This window comes from Orycteropus afer, unplaced genomic scaffold (genome assembly GCF_000298275.1).
Source record: "Orycteropus afer afer isolate SDZICR_OR568_19922 unplaced genomic scaffold, OryAfe1.0 scaffold00092, whole genome shotgun sequence".
NCBI lineage: Eukaryota > Metazoa > Chordata > Mammalia > Tubulidentata > Orycteropodidae > Orycteropus > Orycteropus afer.
The window spans coordinates 9,789,031-9,806,700 of record NW_006921679.1 but is presented as its reverse complement, the minus strand read 5'-3'; the positions used below and the strand labels follow the sequence as shown (position 1 = coordinate 9,806,700).

Here is a 17,670-nt window from a genome sequence, read left to right as displayed (position 1 = left end):
CTGAGATGCTCCTTGGAAGCGAGGATGGCCAGACTTCATCTCACCTACTTTGGTCATGTTGTCAGAGGGGACCAGTCCCTGGAGAAGGATGTCATACTAGGTAAGGTGGAGGGTCAACGAAAGAGGGTAAGACCTTCTATGAGATGGATTGACACGGTGGCTGCAATAGTGGGCTCAAGAATAGCTAGGATCATGGAGGTGCTGCGGGATCGGGCGGTGTTTCATTCTGCTCTGCATGGTCGCTATGAGTCGGAATCGACTCAATGACACCTAACAACAACAGCAACAACAACATTCTTCTATTGGTTTGTTTCTATTCTTTTGTCCTTCCAATGTGTTATCTATCTCCAAAATTTAACCATTAATCCTCTGGATTTCTAATTGTGTTTTCATATGGTTTCTAATTTCTATTTAGTCATTTTGCTCTTGTATTGTTTTCCTGAATTATTCTTCTTTGACTTTGTTTGTGGTTTCCTTGAGCTCTTAGAAGCCCTGTATATAAATCTTTTGAATTCCTTATTAGGTAGTTCTATTACCTGATTTTCCTCTGGGAGATTTCCTGGTTCTTTATTTTGGTCACTTGATTGTACCACACTGTCCTGTTTTTGTTTGTTTGTTTGATTTGAAATTGTCTGTTGTCTCCAAGACATTTTGGAGTTAAATTCATATATTGATTGTATGTTGATTTATTTCACCCTCATATTTTGATTTGCCTTGTTTTGCTATGTTTGAGTGGTTGGGGGTTGGTGTGTTACTTTGGACTCTAGTTTTGGAGAAGTGGGGACACTTCCAGTGTGTCTCCAGATGTGTGGAATATCTGGTGGGAAGATGGACGCAGGTCTCTGTTTGCTGGTCATGAAGAGCAGCTGTGGACAGGGTGAGCAGGTGTTATCCACTGTCTGTTGTTGATCCAGTGGTGTAGGAGCAGATGGTGGATGGGACAGTAGGTGGCACATGTGGCAGGCATGGCTGACTAGTGGGGAAACAATCTCCACCTCCTACCAGACTGGGCAGAGAAAAAAATAAGCAGGGAGAATGAGGGAAAAAAGGAGATAAAAATGAAAAAGAGGAAGAAGGGAAAAAATAAACAAAAAGGAACACGTGGAAAAAGAGGGAAAAAAAAGAAAAGAGTGGAGTAGCAATGGTTGCCTGTGCTTCTAAGGTAATGAGTACACAGCACCCTATCCACTGGGACTCATGCTGCTTGCCACAGTGTTGACAGGCTGCTGTCATGCAATGCACATGAGTGCATGCGTCTAGTTGCCAGGGAAATGGCAGCAGCAAATGCAGGATCCATGATACATGGGAGCATGTGCTTGCAGAAGTGGCAGGAGCCTGGTGTACAGTCTCTGTGTGTGTGCCCTTTTACAGTAGAGGCTGTGGGCATGCAGTTTGTAGTCATTGAGAGTGTGCCCTGTCTATCATACACAGGCACCAGGCACATAGAGTGCAATCCACAGGCATATGGCTTGGTCCACTTGGGGCTGTGGTATGACAGGTGGTCATTGGGTTTTGGGAGTTAATCAGAACAAATCTAGTCACCAGTTTGTTGGCGGGGAGGGGAGCCACACCCCTGGTCACCAGGAACGTGTGGTGGGGAAAGTGGGAGAACGTGCTTCTCTGTTCATCATTTGCTGTGGGCCCAATGCACTTCTGGGTGAATGCAGCTGATTATCCTGTTCCTGCCACTACTCAGTCGGGGTAGGGGGTTGCTGTCCAGAGTCCACCATCTCCAGCTTTCACCTCGCAGGCTTTGCCCTCCACACGGGCCCTCAACCCAAATGACTAGGGTTCACTGCTGAGTGGATTCATCCCCAGCTACTGGCTCCCTCCTCACTCTGTAGTCACCACTGCCCCTCGAATTCTTGCCCACTTCCCTGCACTTTCCTCTCCTAAATCCAGCTCATACTCTGCTCACCTTGTTTCACTGTGGGTGTATTTACACTTTATCTGTCTTAATGGGGATTCCATAAAGTTGGCTTCTTCCTACTCATGTATGTTGCCGTCTGTGTCACAAAGAAGCCACTTTGTGTCAGGCCCCCACTCGGTCTCTCTCCTCAATCACTGTTTTCATTCCATTTCTTTTTCCCATTGATGTTTATTCCTATTCTTTATCTTTTCATTTGGTGCTCAGGGTTCCAGGAATATCATCTGTATCTGTATGTTCATTTGTTTTCTCTGGTCTTCGTTGTAGAGAGACTGGGTGGTGTGTGTCACCAGGACATCAGCTTGTCTCTGCTTTCACCCCCAAAGTGATCTTGATGAAAATGTAAATTGGATCATGTCACCTTCTTGCTTTAGTGCTTCAACTCTTGCCCAATATGACTTGGATAAAATCCCCCCAAGAGGACTCCAACCCCCTGTCCTGTGACTTCCCTCTTGCTTACGGTGTTTGAAGTTGTGGACACATGACAGAGACCCTGCTTTCTTATTGCTTCTACAAGAAAGAAGACAGACAAGAGACAACTAAACAAGTAAAAAACAAAACCAAACTCACTGCCATCTAGTTGATTCAACTCATAGCTACCCCCTTTGCGTTTCTGAGGCAGCAAGTCTTTACAGAAGTAGATTGCCCCATCTTCTGTGGAGCATCTGGTGGGTTTGAACTGCCAGTCTTCTGGCTAGCAGTCAAATGCCTTAGGCACTCTGCCCACAGAGCTCATTTAAACAAGTCAAAACCAAAAACCAAAACCAAACCCACTGCCATTGATTCAATTCTGACTCATAGCAACCCCCATTGGGTTTCTGAGGTGGCAAATCTTTATGGAAGTAGGTTGCCCTGTCTTCCTTCCATGGAGTGGCTGGTGGGATTGAACTGCCGACCTTCTGGTTAGCAGTCACATGCCTTAGGCACTGCACCACCAGAACTCCTTTAAACAAGTCAAGGAGCAGGATATTTCCAGGTCACGATTGCTGTGAAGACAGTCAAGTAGGCAGGGTGGTGAAAGCATAGTCTCCTCTCTGAGGAACTGTTATTGATCTGGTACTTAATCTATACTCTCCAGATCATTTCTTGTTGTTGTTGTTGTGTTTGCCATCAAGTCGGATCCGACTCATAGCGACCCCTCCTTGGGTTTCCAAGGCAGTATCACTATGGAAGTAGATTGCCCAACCTTCCTTCCGAGGAGTGGCTGGTGGGTTTGAACCACAAGCCTTCTGGTTAGCAGTCAAATGCCTTAGGTGCTACGCCATCAGAACTCCCCTCCAGATCATTAGGTTCACTAGTGATAATAGTGGACCTCCAGATTGTTAGGTCCACTATTATCACAGAAGGAGCCCTGATGGTGCCGTGATTAAGTGCTCAGTAGTTCAAACCCACCAATTTCTCTGCAGGTGAAAGATGTGACAGTCTGCTTCCGTAAAGAAGAAGTTCTGCTCTGTATTATAGGGTGGCTATGAGTTGGAATCAACTTGATGACAATGGATTTTTATTATTATAGGAAAAAACAAAATTTTTCCTGTAATAGTGAAACAACACTTATGTATAATCTCTTTATAATGTCATGTGACTCAAGGTCACATGATCACGAGTGTTCCTTGGTGTACTACACGATGTCTAATGAACTCCTCCTGGGGAAACGTTTTCCAGGAGGGCAGAATGGTCTTGTTCCCTGTGGTCTCCCCAGCCTCCTGCACCGTCCCTGACTGTGTGGCCACTCCACAGACCCATTATGAACGCGTGGTATGGTTTTTAGCTGGTGCCTGGCTCTGGGTTTACCTGAGATGGAATCTCAGCCAGTACCAGCTGTGGAATGGAACTGTTGTGGCACCGGCGTGGGAAGCAGTGCACTGACTCTAACTTGTTTTGTAGCCCACCGAAGAATATATAAAGGAGTTCCTTACCCTTTTATGTGTGTGCCACACTGTTGTTCCTGAGAGAGATGGGGATGAGATCATTTACCAGGCCTCCTCTCCAGGTAGGTGTTCCGGGCCCGGAACAACACTTGTGTATAATCTGATAGGTTTATAATCTCGTGTGACTCAAGGTCACATGATCATGAGTGTTTTTCCTTAATTTATTCCACAATGTCTAATGAACTCCTCCTGGGGGAACATTTTCCAAGAGGGCAGAGTAGTCTTGTGCCCTGTGGTTTTCCCCAGCCTCTTGCACCATCCCTGATGGTGTGTCATTGAGCCTGGCCTGTGACAAGCATCCCAAAGAGATGGTGATGCTGCAGGTCCCCTAGATTGCACTTCTCTCCCTCCCTGTTTTCCTTACAGATCAAGGTCACTCATGTTACAGCAACTCTGAACTGCTCTACAGCTCCTGGGCTACCCATGCCCCTAGATCCAAAGACACCCCCGGGAGGATTAGGGAGGGCACCTGAGCCCCACTAAGCACTTTAGTTATAATCAATACCAAGACAGAGGTACCATTAAGACTCTTCATTTCATGGGGATGCCAGTGGCCTTTCAAACAAACACAATTCTATTGAGGAGTAGTGAGAATGTAGGGTATTTTCAGTCTGGTGAGTTCATCTTCACCCCATGGCAAAAGGCTGATTTAACCAAATTTCCTCTTCCACGCACGCAAAGTGGTACCCATAGGCCCAAACAAGTGCATTCTAATAAAAGGAAAACAAAAAAGTTTATAAATCACATGACATTTTCAGTGCTAGAGAATGGAAATGTTGTTATGTGCCCTCGTGTTGGACCCGACTCATAGCAACCCCTCCTTGGGTTTCCGAGGCGGTATCACTACAGAAGTAGATTGCCCAACCTTCCTTCCAAGGAGTGGCTGGTGGATTTGAACCACTAACCTTCTGGTTAGCAGTCAAGTGCCTTAGGCACTATGCTACCAGATCTCCTAATGGAAATCTATATGACATGAAAATTCACAGTTAATACACTGGTTTAGTTCCCACTGACATGGACTTTCTGTTGGCAGATGAAGTGGCTTTAGTGAAAGGAGCAAAAAAACTTGGCTTTGTGTTCACTTCAAGAACACCGTACTCTATTACCATCGAAGTGGTGAGTAGGACCCTGTGTGCTTTCCGACGTCTCACGTCCATCTGCTCTGCCCGTGGAGCACGAGGCACAGAGACTGGTTCAGCCTGTGCCTTCTGGAGCCACAGTGCCTGGGAGTCATGTCCTGGCCTCACAACTTCTCAGCCCTTATTCTGGGCACTTCACTGAACTTCTCTGTGAAGTTTTCTCATCCTGTCATGTATACAGTAATTGGAGCACAGAGTAAGTACTCAACCAAAGTGACAGTTCCAAAGAGTTTGAATCATTGGACCTGAAAGAAATGCACTGTTTTTTTTTTTTTTTCCTATGAGGAATTGAAATGGTTCAAAATACTTTTTTTAATGAGTTCTGTTATTATTCTGATTTATTGACTTTTTTGTGGTCTTGGGGTGGTACAGACAATTAAGCACTAGGCTACTAACCAAAAGCTTGGCAGTTTCAGTTCACCTAGATGCCCTTCAATGAGCTCTGGTGGCATAGTGCCTAAGGCATTTGACTGTTAACCAGAAGGTTGGTGGTTCAAACCCACCAGCCACTCTGCGGAAAGAAGACTGGGCAATGTACTTTCATAAAGATTTACCACCTTAGAAACCCAAAGGGGGTTGCTATGAGTTGGAATCAACTCGATGGCAGTGAGTTTGGTTTTCTTTGTAATGTAATGTAATTAGATGTTACCAAGTAAAAACATGGTAGCCAACTAACTGATTTTTCACTTTTCTAGTAATATATGCACTGCTTTCTATGTTTACTAGACTTTGAGTCCTTGATAGAAGGCACTGGTTAGTTCATCTTTATATCCAGAATACCTGACACCTGGGAGGCCCTCAATTTACTTAAAATTCTTCAGTGCTATATTGGTGATAAAAAGGAGCCCTGGTGGTGCAGTGGTTACAGTGCTCATCTGCTAACCAAAAGGTCAGCAGTGCAAACCTACCAGCTGCTTCATGAGAGAAAGACTTGGTAGTCTGCTTCCATAAAGATTACAGCCTTGGAAATCCTCTGAGGATACTTCTGCTCTGTCCTACAGGGCCACTATGAGTCAGAATTGGCTTGAGAGCAAGGGTTTTTTGTTTATTTTGTGTTTCACATCAGTGAAGCTGGGAGCTGGCAGGTTGAGAGACACGTAGATCATGGCTCCAGCAGGTCAGCATTGGACTCAAACAAACCTACTATGGGGAGGATGGTGCAGGACAGGGCATCATTTTGTTCTATTGTATGTAGGGTTGCTATGAGTCAGAGTCAACTTACTGGCACTTAGCCTGCAGGAGGTTAAGAGGCTATAACTGGAAAGACTTCCAAAGGAATGCATATTGCATTGCTATACATTTTTATAGAATGCCACCTCTTTCCATCTTTACCTCTTCATATTACCTAAGCACAAAGGACTTCATTTAATCTGTACAGTTTTGTTTGTACTTTGTGTTAGGCTGGGTTCTGGTTACCTCGTGCCACTCTGACAAGAATATACTACAAATGGGATGGCTTTAACAAACAGGAATTTATTCTCTTACAGTTTGGGAGGCTTTAAGTCCAAGTTTAAAGTGCCAGCCTCTGGGGGCTGGTGAAAGCCCCTCAGCCTTGGGGTCCAGCTCTGCTTCTCTCTCCCGGTCCACTGAAGCTGGAGGCTTTCTTCACTCAGACAGCTGCTGGCTGCTGAGGCTGGTAAACCCAAGGTTGACAAGTAAAAAGGTGCAGCCCTGATGTTACCAAACCACACAGCAGGCCATTAATTCAAATCTGTTGGAAATCCCAAGTCAGCAGAGCATGGCACGCTGCTGAATGAGGACTCGGCTACATGCAGGGTTCAAGTATGCCATAGCTAGAGACCTTCCTCAAAGTTACTTCTTAGATACTAGAAGCAGCCCACATCCCTAAAGCAGCTACTCAGCTGCTCCAGTAGATTCCACCATGGAGTTAATTACCAGTCTCACCGTGGAGAATAACTACAACCAGCTGCCCAGCCACTCAAAACCAGGGCCAGCCAAGTTGACATACAGCCTTAACTACTACAGTTCCACCCCTTGTTATCTTGGCACCTGTACAGATCTTCATTGGGTGACATCTGTATGGATCTCCTTTGCTGGGTGGCTCCAGTCTCCTGGTTCCTCTGAGTGGTGACTTGACTTTACTCCTTTGGCCTGGCAGACCCCGTTCCTTTACCTCTTGGGCATGGCAGCCCTGCCCCCTCTCTCTTGGGCAGCAGCTATGGCTTCATCCCACTGGCTCACATGAACGAGCAGCCCCACATTCCAGAACCAATTTGGTGAAGGTCTGACTCTTTGAAACCTAGGAGGCTGTGGTGGTTCCACCCCCAGAGGCCATGGTCCTACCCTTGAGGCTGAGGCAGCTCTGCTTCCTGTGTCCTTGGTCTCTCTGCTTCTGCCGATTAGTGCCTAAAGCAGCCCACTCCACAGGAAATCTTCATGCCTAAAAAGCACTCAGCTTCCTTGCTCCATGGGCTGGCCAACCTGCTACTCCATTTCATGCTGGTCTCTTCCACCAATTAACACCTGAAGGCAACCCACTCCACCAGGAAGCTGCATACCCGAAGGCACCCAGCTCTCTCCTCCATGGGCTGGTGAGCCTATCACTGTCTAGTGCTGGTCTCTCAGCTCTGCTGCTGCCATCTCTCTGCTGGGGTCTCTGCCAGTGTCTCTTCATGCAGGGATGTTGGGTCAAGGATGCATTCCACTTCTGTTTCAACATTTTAGGTATCTGTCAGTGAGGATGACTTGAAGCACTTACTGGTGAAGATTTAAGACTACAGTTTGCAATATGGATTATACCTCAATATAAAGAAAACAGAAATCCTCACAATGGAACCAATAAGCAGCATCACAATAAATGGAGAAAAGATTGAAATTGCCAAAGACTTCATAGTACTTGGTTCTACAATCAATACCAGTGGAAGCAGCAGTTAAGATAGCAGAAGACGTATTGCCCTGGGCAAATCTGCTTCAAAAGACCTCTTACAAGTGCTGAGGAGCAAAGATGTCTCCTTGAAGACTAATGTGCATCTAACCCAAGTCATGGTATTTTCAGTCACCTCATATACATGGACAATGAATAAGGAAGACCAAAGAAGAGTTGATACTTTTGAGTGTGGTGTTGGTGAAGAGTACTGAGAGTACCATGGACTGCTAAAAGGACTAACAAATCTGTCCTGGAAGAAATGCAGCTGGAATGCTCCTTGGAGGCGAGAATGGCCTGACTTCATCTCACCTACTTTGGTCATGTTGTCAGAAGGGACCATTCTCTGGAGAAGGATATCGTGGTTGGTAAAGTAGAGGATCAGTGAAATAGAAGAAGGCCCTCAACGAGATGGATTGACACAGTGGCTGCAGTGATGGGCTGGGGTGTAGCAGGGATCATGAGGCTGGCACAGGACTGGACAATCTTTTGCTCTGTTGTACATAAGGTGACTGTGAGTCAGAGACGACTTGACGGCACCTGATAACAACAAAAACAACAGTCAGCAGCACCCCACTCCCAGTACCAGATGTTTAGGCTGCGTTCTCTAGAGAAGCAAAACCAGTAAAGTTTATATATATATATATATATATATATGGAGAGAGAGAGAGAGAGAGAGAGAGAGATTATCTTAGGAAAATGCCTCACACACTTATAAAAACTGACAAGCCCCACGTTCCTGGATCAGATGTCAAACTGGAGGCTTTTCCTGACTCTTGCAGCTGTAGGGGCTGATGAGTTCAAGGTTGGCAGGCAGTATACTTGCTGTTGACTCTAGCAGATGACTAATCCAAGATCTCCAGGCCAAATGGTGGATTGTTTGCTCACAGACAGTTGTAGGCAGCACAACAAGATCCAGATCCACAGAAGATTCTCTCGTTTTCCCAGGTGTCCATAAATATATTGGAAGCAGGCCACACCCTTTTCAAAACAAACACTTCTGATCTCATCATGGGAATCACCACATCACAACTGCTTAAACCAATCAGAATCATGGTCCAGCCAAGTTGACACACAACCCCAATTATCATATACTTAAACTGCTGTCTGCTAGTTATTGCATGTACTATACATACCTCTACCACCTGAGAGTGTTTATAAAATGTTTCTGAAAATGTTGATTTTAGATGGAAACACCTGTTCTATAGATCTAAAATAGGTGCTGGAATAAAACTCACTTCCAGAGGCTGGCTCTCAGCCAAATAGTTAACAAGATGTACATGCAGACCACTCCTGTCAGAAACATTCGTCCAGGTGGCAAACAATGTACCTAGCATGGAACACAAAGTATTGAATGGTTGAAGTATTGAACCCACTGCCATCAAGTTAATTCCAACTCACAGCAACCCCATCGGGTTTCTGAGGCAGTAAATCTTTATGGAAGTAGATTGCCCAGTCTTCCTTCTGTGGAGTGGCTAGTGGGTTTGAACCACCAATCTTCTAATTAGCAGTCAGATGCCTTAGGCACTGTGCTACCAGAGCTTCTTATTGAATGTTGTAGGAAGCATCAAAAGAAGATGGAAGTAACACACAGAGTCACTGTACTAAAAAGAACTGGTCAGTGTTCAACCATTTCAGGAGGTAGCATATGATCAAGAACTGATGGTACGGAAGGAAGAAATTGAAGCTGCCCTGAAAAAATTGGTGAAAAACAAGGCTTCAGGAATTGGCAGAATACCCATTGAGATGTTTCAACAAAAAGATGCTACGCTGGAGGTGCTTACTTGTTCATGCCAAGAGATTTGGAAGATAGCTACCTGGCCACCTGACTGGAAGACCTCTGTATGTGTGCCCATTCCAAAGAAAGGTGATTGACCAGAATGTGGAAATTATTGAACAATTATCATCAGCATCACACACAAGTAAAATTTTGCTGAAGATAATTGAAAAGTGGTTGCAGCACTCTATTGACAAAGAACTTCCAGAAATTCAAGCTGGATTCAGAAGAGGACATGGAATGAGGGTTATCATTGCTGGTGTCAGATAGATCTTGGCTAAAAGTAAAGAATGCCAGAAAGATGTTCACTTGTGTTTTTATTGGCTGTGCAAAGGCATTCAACTTTGTGCATCTTAACAAATTATGGATAACATTGAGAGGAATGGGAATTCCAGAACACTTAATTGTGTTCATGAGGAACCTGTACATAGACCAAACCTGTACATAGACCAAGAGGCTGTCATTTGAACAGAACAAGGGGATACTGCATGGTTTAAAATCAAGAAGAGTGTGTCAGGGTTGTATCCTTTCACTATACTTATTCGATCTGTGTACTGAGCATATGATCCAAGAAGCTAGACTATATGAAGAAGAATACAGCATCAGGATTAGAAGAAGACTCATTTAACAACCTGTGATATGCAGATGACACAACTTTGCTTGCTGAAAGTGAAGAAGACTTGAAGCTTTTACTGATGAATATCAAAGACTATATAGTCTTTAGTGTGGATTATACCTCAACATAAAGAAAACAAAAATCCTCACAACTGGACCAATAAGCAGCATCATAATAAATGGAGACAATGTTGAAGTTGTCGAGGATTTTGTTTTACTTGGATCCACAATCAGCACCCATGGAAGCAGCAGTCAAGACATCAGATGTCATACTGCACTGGGCAAATCTGCTGCAAAAGACCTCTTGAAAGTTTTAAAGAGTGAAGTTGTCATTTTGAAGACTACGGTACCCCTAACCCAAGCCATGGTATTTTCAGTAGCCTCATATGCATGAGAAAGCTTGAGAATGAATAAGGAAGACCACAGGAGAATTGAAGTATTTGAATTGTGGTGTAGTCAAAGAAAACTGAAACCAAATGTACACATAACATTGAATGTAAAACAAACCCTTAAAATAAAATAATAAATGAAATAAAATTAAAAAATAGAATCGGTGCCGTCAGAAACATTTGTCCAGGTGGCAAACAATGTACCTAGCATAGAACACAAAGTATTGAATGGTTGAAGTATTGAACCCACTGCCATCAAGTTAATTCCAACTCACAGCAACTCCCATCGGGTTGACTGACAGAAAAATGAACAAATCTGTCCTGGAAGAAGTACAGCTGGAATGCTTCTTAGAAGCAAGAACAGCCAGACTTTGTCTCACCCACTTTGGTCATGTCAGAAGGGACCAGTCCCTAGAGAAGGATGTCATGCTTGGTAAAGTAGAGGATCAGTGAAAAAGTGGAAGGTCCTCAATGAAGTGAATTGACACAGTGGCTGCGATGATGGGCCATGATTGTGAACATGGTGCAAGACCAGGCAGTGTTTCCTTCTGTTGTACGTAGGGTTGCTGTGAGTTGGAGCCAACTCAGTAGCATCTAACAACAGCATAGAGGGGCACCTTCATCTCATTAGAGTTGTAAGAAAAGTTATAATTTGAAAAAGATGTGTTCTTGGAAGGTAAAGCTTGTGTATGATGGAGAAAATAAGTTGTTTTGCTAGGTGAATAGTTTTTGCCTTAGGTAAGAAAGGATATTTTATTTTATCTTCCTACAGATGGGAGAAAAATTCACATTCGAAGTTCTCAACATCCTGGAGTTTTCCAGGTAAGCTACCTTTTCATGCATCATGTGCTTCCCAGGGCTAATCAACTGAGACTTGGCCACGTAAATTAAACCTTCAGTATAGGAACATGAAACGCTAGTCAGCTTCTCCCCACCTTTCACACATGAGCTAGTTCCCATGTCTTCACCATCATGGGACCACTTCTGTTTTGTTGGTTCGCATGGGTTTAGACACCTCTTCTTTCTAGCACTTTCCAATCAGACTTGCAATTTTAAATCTGTATTGTTACTTAATGACCATAAGCTCCATGAGGACAGGAATCGTCTCACACAGGTCTGTGGTCTGGGAAGTGCTCAAGAAATATTTGATGAATAGATGGATTTGAAAATTATTTTCACAGGTAAAGTAAAAACTGTCTCTTTAAAAATAGACAATGAAAGGTCTCTGGGTGACACAAACGGTTTGCATTCAGCTAACTCACCGAAAGGTTGGTGATTGGAACCCACCCAGTGTCACCATGGAAGAAGAACGTGGCGGTCTGCTTCTGTAGAGATTACAGCCCAGAAACCCTGGGGGACAGTTCTGCTCTGTGACACATGGGGTTACCATGAGTCATAATCATGAGACAGCAAAGGGTTTAGAGAGATTTGACGGGACCCTGTCTTGCAAAACAAAAAAGAATAATTGTGAAAAGTAGACAGTGAGCTAGTTCATTATTTACAAAAGGAAAATAAGTGCATCCAGATTCTTCTCTCCTTTCACGTTTCGGGGGCTCTGCGAGCAGTGGTCTGATCCCCCAGAGCACGGGGCATGGGTGTGAGGATTTGACAATGATGACACTGTTCCCACTGGACTTTTTCTCAGGACTCAGGAAGTTGTGTCTGTTGAACCCTCCGAGTATTTCTAGTGAGGAATCTGAAAAACTGGAAAGGGAAGTGACTGAGAGGATCATTTCGATCATGAGTTCGTCCTGGTGAAGGGTGATCATGAACAAGTCATATTTTGATTATTATTATTTTATTTTATTTAAGTTTTAAGATTGGGAAAAGTTGTTACCAACTCTGTACCTTTTCTGGTCGTAGTTGTGATTGTGGGACTCTTACTAGCTCATGACCTTGCTAGAACTAGAGTGGCACTGGTGGCCACCTTGTGTGAAGCTTAAATTCTAGTGGAAGAAGATAGGTGGTGAATAGATAGGTAACCAAGAGAGGAAATGAAGCAGTCAGGTCTGACAGAGACTGGCGGTGGAGCTGCAGTGTTCACTGAGTGGTCAAGGAAGGCCTTTCTATGAGGTGACATCGGAGCTGGTTTTGTGATTGAAAGAATGAAGGAGGGAGCCATGTGAAGATATGGAGGAAGAGCAGTCCTGGCACAGGTAACTGCTGGAACTAAGGCCCTAAGGGAGACTGATCTTGGCATCAACAAAGAGAAGGAACATCAATCTGGTGGTTGTATAGTGAGGGGTGTGGGACAGCAGTAATAGTTTGTGCCAACAGTTAACACATTCAGCTGCCAACCAAACAATTGGAGGTTTGCTTCCACCCAGAGGTATCCCGGAAGAAAGGTCTGGCAATCTACTTCTGAAAAAATCGGCTACCGAAAACCCAGTGAAGCACAGTTGTACTCTGAAACACCTGGGGTCATTGCGAGTTGGAATCAACTCGATGGCAAAGAGTTTGGTGCTTTTTGTTTTTAATAGTCTAAAAGTGATAGAAAGTCATTAGAGTGGGAGTGTTACCTGATTCATGTTTTTAAAAGATCACCATATTCTTACATGTGTTCATATATTTCTTATAGAAGGACATTGCCCAACCTTCCTTCTGAGGAGTGGCTGGGGGGTTTGAACCGCCAGCCTTCTGGTTAGGAATCAAATGCCTCAGGTACTACACCACCAGAACTCCCATTAGGAGACACAGTTGTGTGCAAAAATGATTTTACTACCGAGCCTTGAATGATCCATGTTAGATGGCTATACCAAGATCTGCTCCTTCCAGGGAAGCTTTGGGGAAGCTTTGTAGAGTAGGTTGCATCTTTGAAGGATGGGTGGGGTTCCAACAGGTAGATGTGGAAGTTGGAAAAGCAGCTCATTCCTTTGGAGGAGGAGGTACGGTCAGCAGTGGTGTGGAGGAAATTGCAAGGCGTTTGGGGAAGGTGCATATTCCATGTGCTTGAAGCATATATTGTATAAGCATAGTGTTGTGGGATTGGAGGAAGGTTGGGAAGGTTGGGATTGGAAGACAGATTATTGGTGGGGATTTCTTGGAAGGTCTTCGATGCCCAAGAGAGCTGGCAAAGGCTTAAGAGTGATGATGTGAGGAGGAAGTAGTGTTTCATGCAGTGCACTCAGACTGTGTGTGGGAAAGATGGAGTAGTGAGATCCCAAGTCTGCTTGGGTTGCTGACTGAGGAATAAAAGCAATGAGTTTGAGTTCTGTCCACAGGAAGAGGAAGAATGGAAGAAGAATGCTTAGACCCTTTAAGAATGATACAGAAAACACTCTCTGGCAGCCATTGAGAAGGCAGTTTAACATCCCTGTCTGGCCCAATGGGGGCAAAATGCTTACTTTACAGGGATGTTGTCAGGACCAAATAATGCATCTAAAGCAGAGTGCAAGGCTGCCTTCCTCTTGTTCCATCAGTGTTGTTAATGACTAAATTGCATTAGTTGTGCTAGAAGAAAGGGATAATAATGGAGAAATCATAAGAGGAGGAGGAAGTGGTGTTAGGGGCCCTCAAGTGGGTTCCACCTCACAGTGGCCGGATCTGCACAACAGAATGAAATGCTGCCCGGTCCTGCGCCAGCCTCTTGATCGTTGCTGTGCGTGAGCCCATGGCTGCAGCCACTGTGTCAGTCCGTCTCCTTGAGGGTTTGCCTCTTTTTCACAGACCCTCCCTCTACTTTACCAAGCTTAATGCCCTTTTCCCGGGATGGTCCCTTCTGATCACACGTCCAAAGTACATGAGACAAAGTCTCACCTTCCTCACTTCTGAGGAGCATTCTGGCTGTGCTTCTTCCAAGACAGATGTGTTTGTTCTTCTGGCAGTCTGTGGTATTTTCATTCTTCTTCCCTGTTCTGGTTCCCTGGTGCCGCTCTGACAAGAATATACCACAAATGGGATGGCCTTAACAAACAGGAGTTTATTCTTACAATTTGGAGGCTTTAAGTCCAAGTCCAAAGTGCCAGGCTCTAGGGGCTGGGTGAAAGCCCCTCAACCTTGGGCTTCAGTTCTGCCTCCTGCTCCCGACCCACTGGAGCTAGAGGTGTTTCTTCACTCAGACAGCTGCTGGCTGCTGAGGCTGAGAAGCCCAAGGTTGACAAGTAAAAAGGCACAGTCCTGATGTTACCAAACCACATGGCAGGCCATTGACTTAAGTCCATTGTAAGTCCCAAGGTCGGCAGAGCATGGCAGGCTGCTGAGCAACGACACGGCTCCATGCAGGGTCCAAGCATGCCATAGGCTAGAGACCATTCCCAAGGCTTCTCCTTAAATAAGGAAGCAGACCACATCCCAAAGGCAGCTACTCAGCTGCTTGTGGTAGATCCCACCATGGAGTTGATTGCCAGTCTCATCATGGGGAATAACTACCACCAGCTGCCCAGCCAAGTTGACACACAAACATAACCAGCACATTCCCCAACATCATAATTCAAATGTATCAATTCTTTGGTCTTTCTTATTGATTGTCCAGCTTTCACATGCTTATGAGGCGATTGAAAATACCATGGGTTGGGTCAGGTGCACCTTAGCCCTCAAAGTGGAGATTTAGAATTAGAACCTCAATTTATGGAACAAGGTAAAGAAAAGGACATGGAGACCGGCAGTTGCTGAAGTATGTGTTGTCCTTTTGACTAATTGTGAGCCCAATAGTGAGTGACTCAGAGCCCTTGTGTTGGGAGCAGGTAGAAGACTCCGTCATTTAGCATGGATCAAAATTCTGGACTTCAGGAATTCTTTTGACTTTGATAATTTCAGTTTTAGAGTCAGTTTTTAATCTACGAAAAGAGCAACTAATAATACTTTTTATATTGTTCTAGTAACAGAAAAAGGATGTCTGTGATTGTCCGAACTCCTACAGGCCAGCTCCGACTCTACTGCAAAGGGGCTGTAAGTACCGGGTTCATTGATCATAGTATCTCTGCCTGTCTTTCTTCCAGTAACTCAGGGGAAGCCTTTTGCAGCTTCACAGCATTTTAAAATCCTCTTGCCTTTATCTTCTGTAGCTATTGGTTGTTGAAAACATTATCCAAGATGAAAGTCCGTTTCAAGGGAGTCAGTAAGCTTATTCAGTAGCCAAAGCATATTGAAATTGGTGGTGGCTCACACCAGAATATTTATAAGGTTTTAATTTTAGCAAAGGGTTTGCTGTCATTAAATTCTCTTATAGAGATCATTGATACCGAGTGCTTGTAGCATCATGGATTGATTGCAAATACAAAGTTCCCATCCCAGATCCAAGCGCGATGTGCTTGGACCTGGCAAGTCTCAGGTAATTTGCTTCTTCCTCTATAAATACATATTTTTAAGTACTTATAGATTCATTCCCTACCATATATACTTTTAAAAAATAAACAGCTTTTTGAGGTATAATTGATATAAAATTAGCTGCACATATTTAAAATGTACAATTTGATAAAATCTGGTGTTTGTACATGCCTGACAAACCATTGCCCCAATCAACATTGGTGAACATAGCCATCACCTTCTAGGATTTTCTCTGACCCTTTGTAATTCTTCCCGCCTACTTCCTATCATTATGGCTTAGGTTGCATTTTATAAAATTTTATGTAGATGGAATCATGTAAATATACCTCTTTATCCTGCATGGCTCTCCCACTCATAATTATTTTGAGATTCATCCATGTTGTAGCTTATAGTTTGTTACTTTGTATTCTTGCTGAGTAGTATCCCATTGTACCAGCACTAGTCTTTTGGTTTGTCCTAACTGTGATGGCTTGCATGTTGCTGGGATGCTAGAAGCTATGCCACCAGTATTTCAAATATCAGCAGGGTCACCCATAGTGGGAAGGTTTCACAGAGCTTCCAGACTAAGACAGACTGGGAAGAATGGGCCACCCACTTCTGAAAAAATTGACCATTGAAAACTTACGAATAGTGGTGAAAACTTGTCTGATAAATTAGTAGAAAGTAATACGAGTATCAGTGAAACATTGTCTGATATAGTGCCGGAAGATGAGCTCGTCAGGTGAGAAGGCACTCAAACTATGACTGGGGAAGAGCTGCCTCCTCAAAGTAGAATCCACCTTAAGGACATGGATGGAGTAAAGCTTTCGGGACCTCCATTTGCTGACGTGGTACGACTCAGAATGGGGTGAATAGCTGCAAACATCCATTAATAATCAGAACATGGAATGCATGAAGCATCAATCTAGGAAAATTGAACATTGTCAAAAATGAAATTGAATGTATAAAGATCAATATCCTAAGCATTAGGGAGCTGAAATGGACTGCTATCAGCCATTTTGAATCAGGTGGTCCTGTGGTCTACTATGTCAGGAATGACAAGTTGAAAGTAAATAGAATTGCATTCATTGTCAAAAAAACATTTCAGGATCTATCCTGAAGTGATTCTGTTTTGCTTCTCTAGTGGTTCTCCAACAGAAAATGCCACAAATGTATGGCTTTAACAGGAATTTATTCTCTTAAAGTTTAGGAGGCTATAAGTTTAAGTTCAAAGTGCCAGCCCTAAGGGTGGGTGAAGGCCCTTTGACCTTGGGCTTCAGCTCTGCCTCTTGCTTCCAGCCCACTGAAGCTGGAGGTGTCTCTTAATTCAGGCAGCTTCTGGCTGCTGAAGCTGATAAACCCAAGGTTGACAAGTAAAATGGCACAATCCCAAAACCATCAAGCAACACAGCAGGCCACTAGTTCAGGTCCAGAAATAGTCTGAAGATCAGCAAACATGACAGGCCACTGATAAGAAGACTCAGCCAATTGCAGGATCCACATGTGCCAAAAAGCTCAAAGACCTTCCTCAAAGTTTCTCCTTATATACTGATAGCACACCACATCCCTGAGGTAGTGTTCTGGTTACCTAGTGCTACTCTGACAAGAATATACCACAAATGTTGTTGCTGTTGTTATGTGCCATTGAGTCAGACCTGAATCATAGTGGCCCCTCCTTGGGTTTCTGAGGTGGTATCACTACAGAAGTAGATTGCCCAACCTTCCTTCCAAGGAGTGGCTGGTGGGTTTGAATCACCAGCCTTCCAG

General features: G+C 44.1%; 1 protein-coding gene across 1 annotated transcript in view; it reads left to right on the top strand.

Annotated features, from left to right (window-relative positions):
• The window catches only part of LOC103198375 (phospholipid-transporting ATPase IB-like), a 320,073-nt gene that overhangs the window by 55,050 nt on the left and 247,353 nt on the right, over positions 1–17,670 (top strand). Inside the window, exons 10-13 of the mRNA XM_042781173.1 lie at positions 3,812–3,917; positions 4,889–4,971; positions 11,432–11,481; positions 15,477–15,546. Coding sequence (XP_042637107.1) covers positions 3,812–3,917; positions 4,889–4,971; positions 11,432–11,481; positions 15,477–15,546 — 309 coding nt within the window. The remainder of the gene's footprint in view (positions 1–3,811; positions 3,918–4,888; positions 4,972–11,431; positions 11,482–15,476; positions 15,547–17,670) is intronic.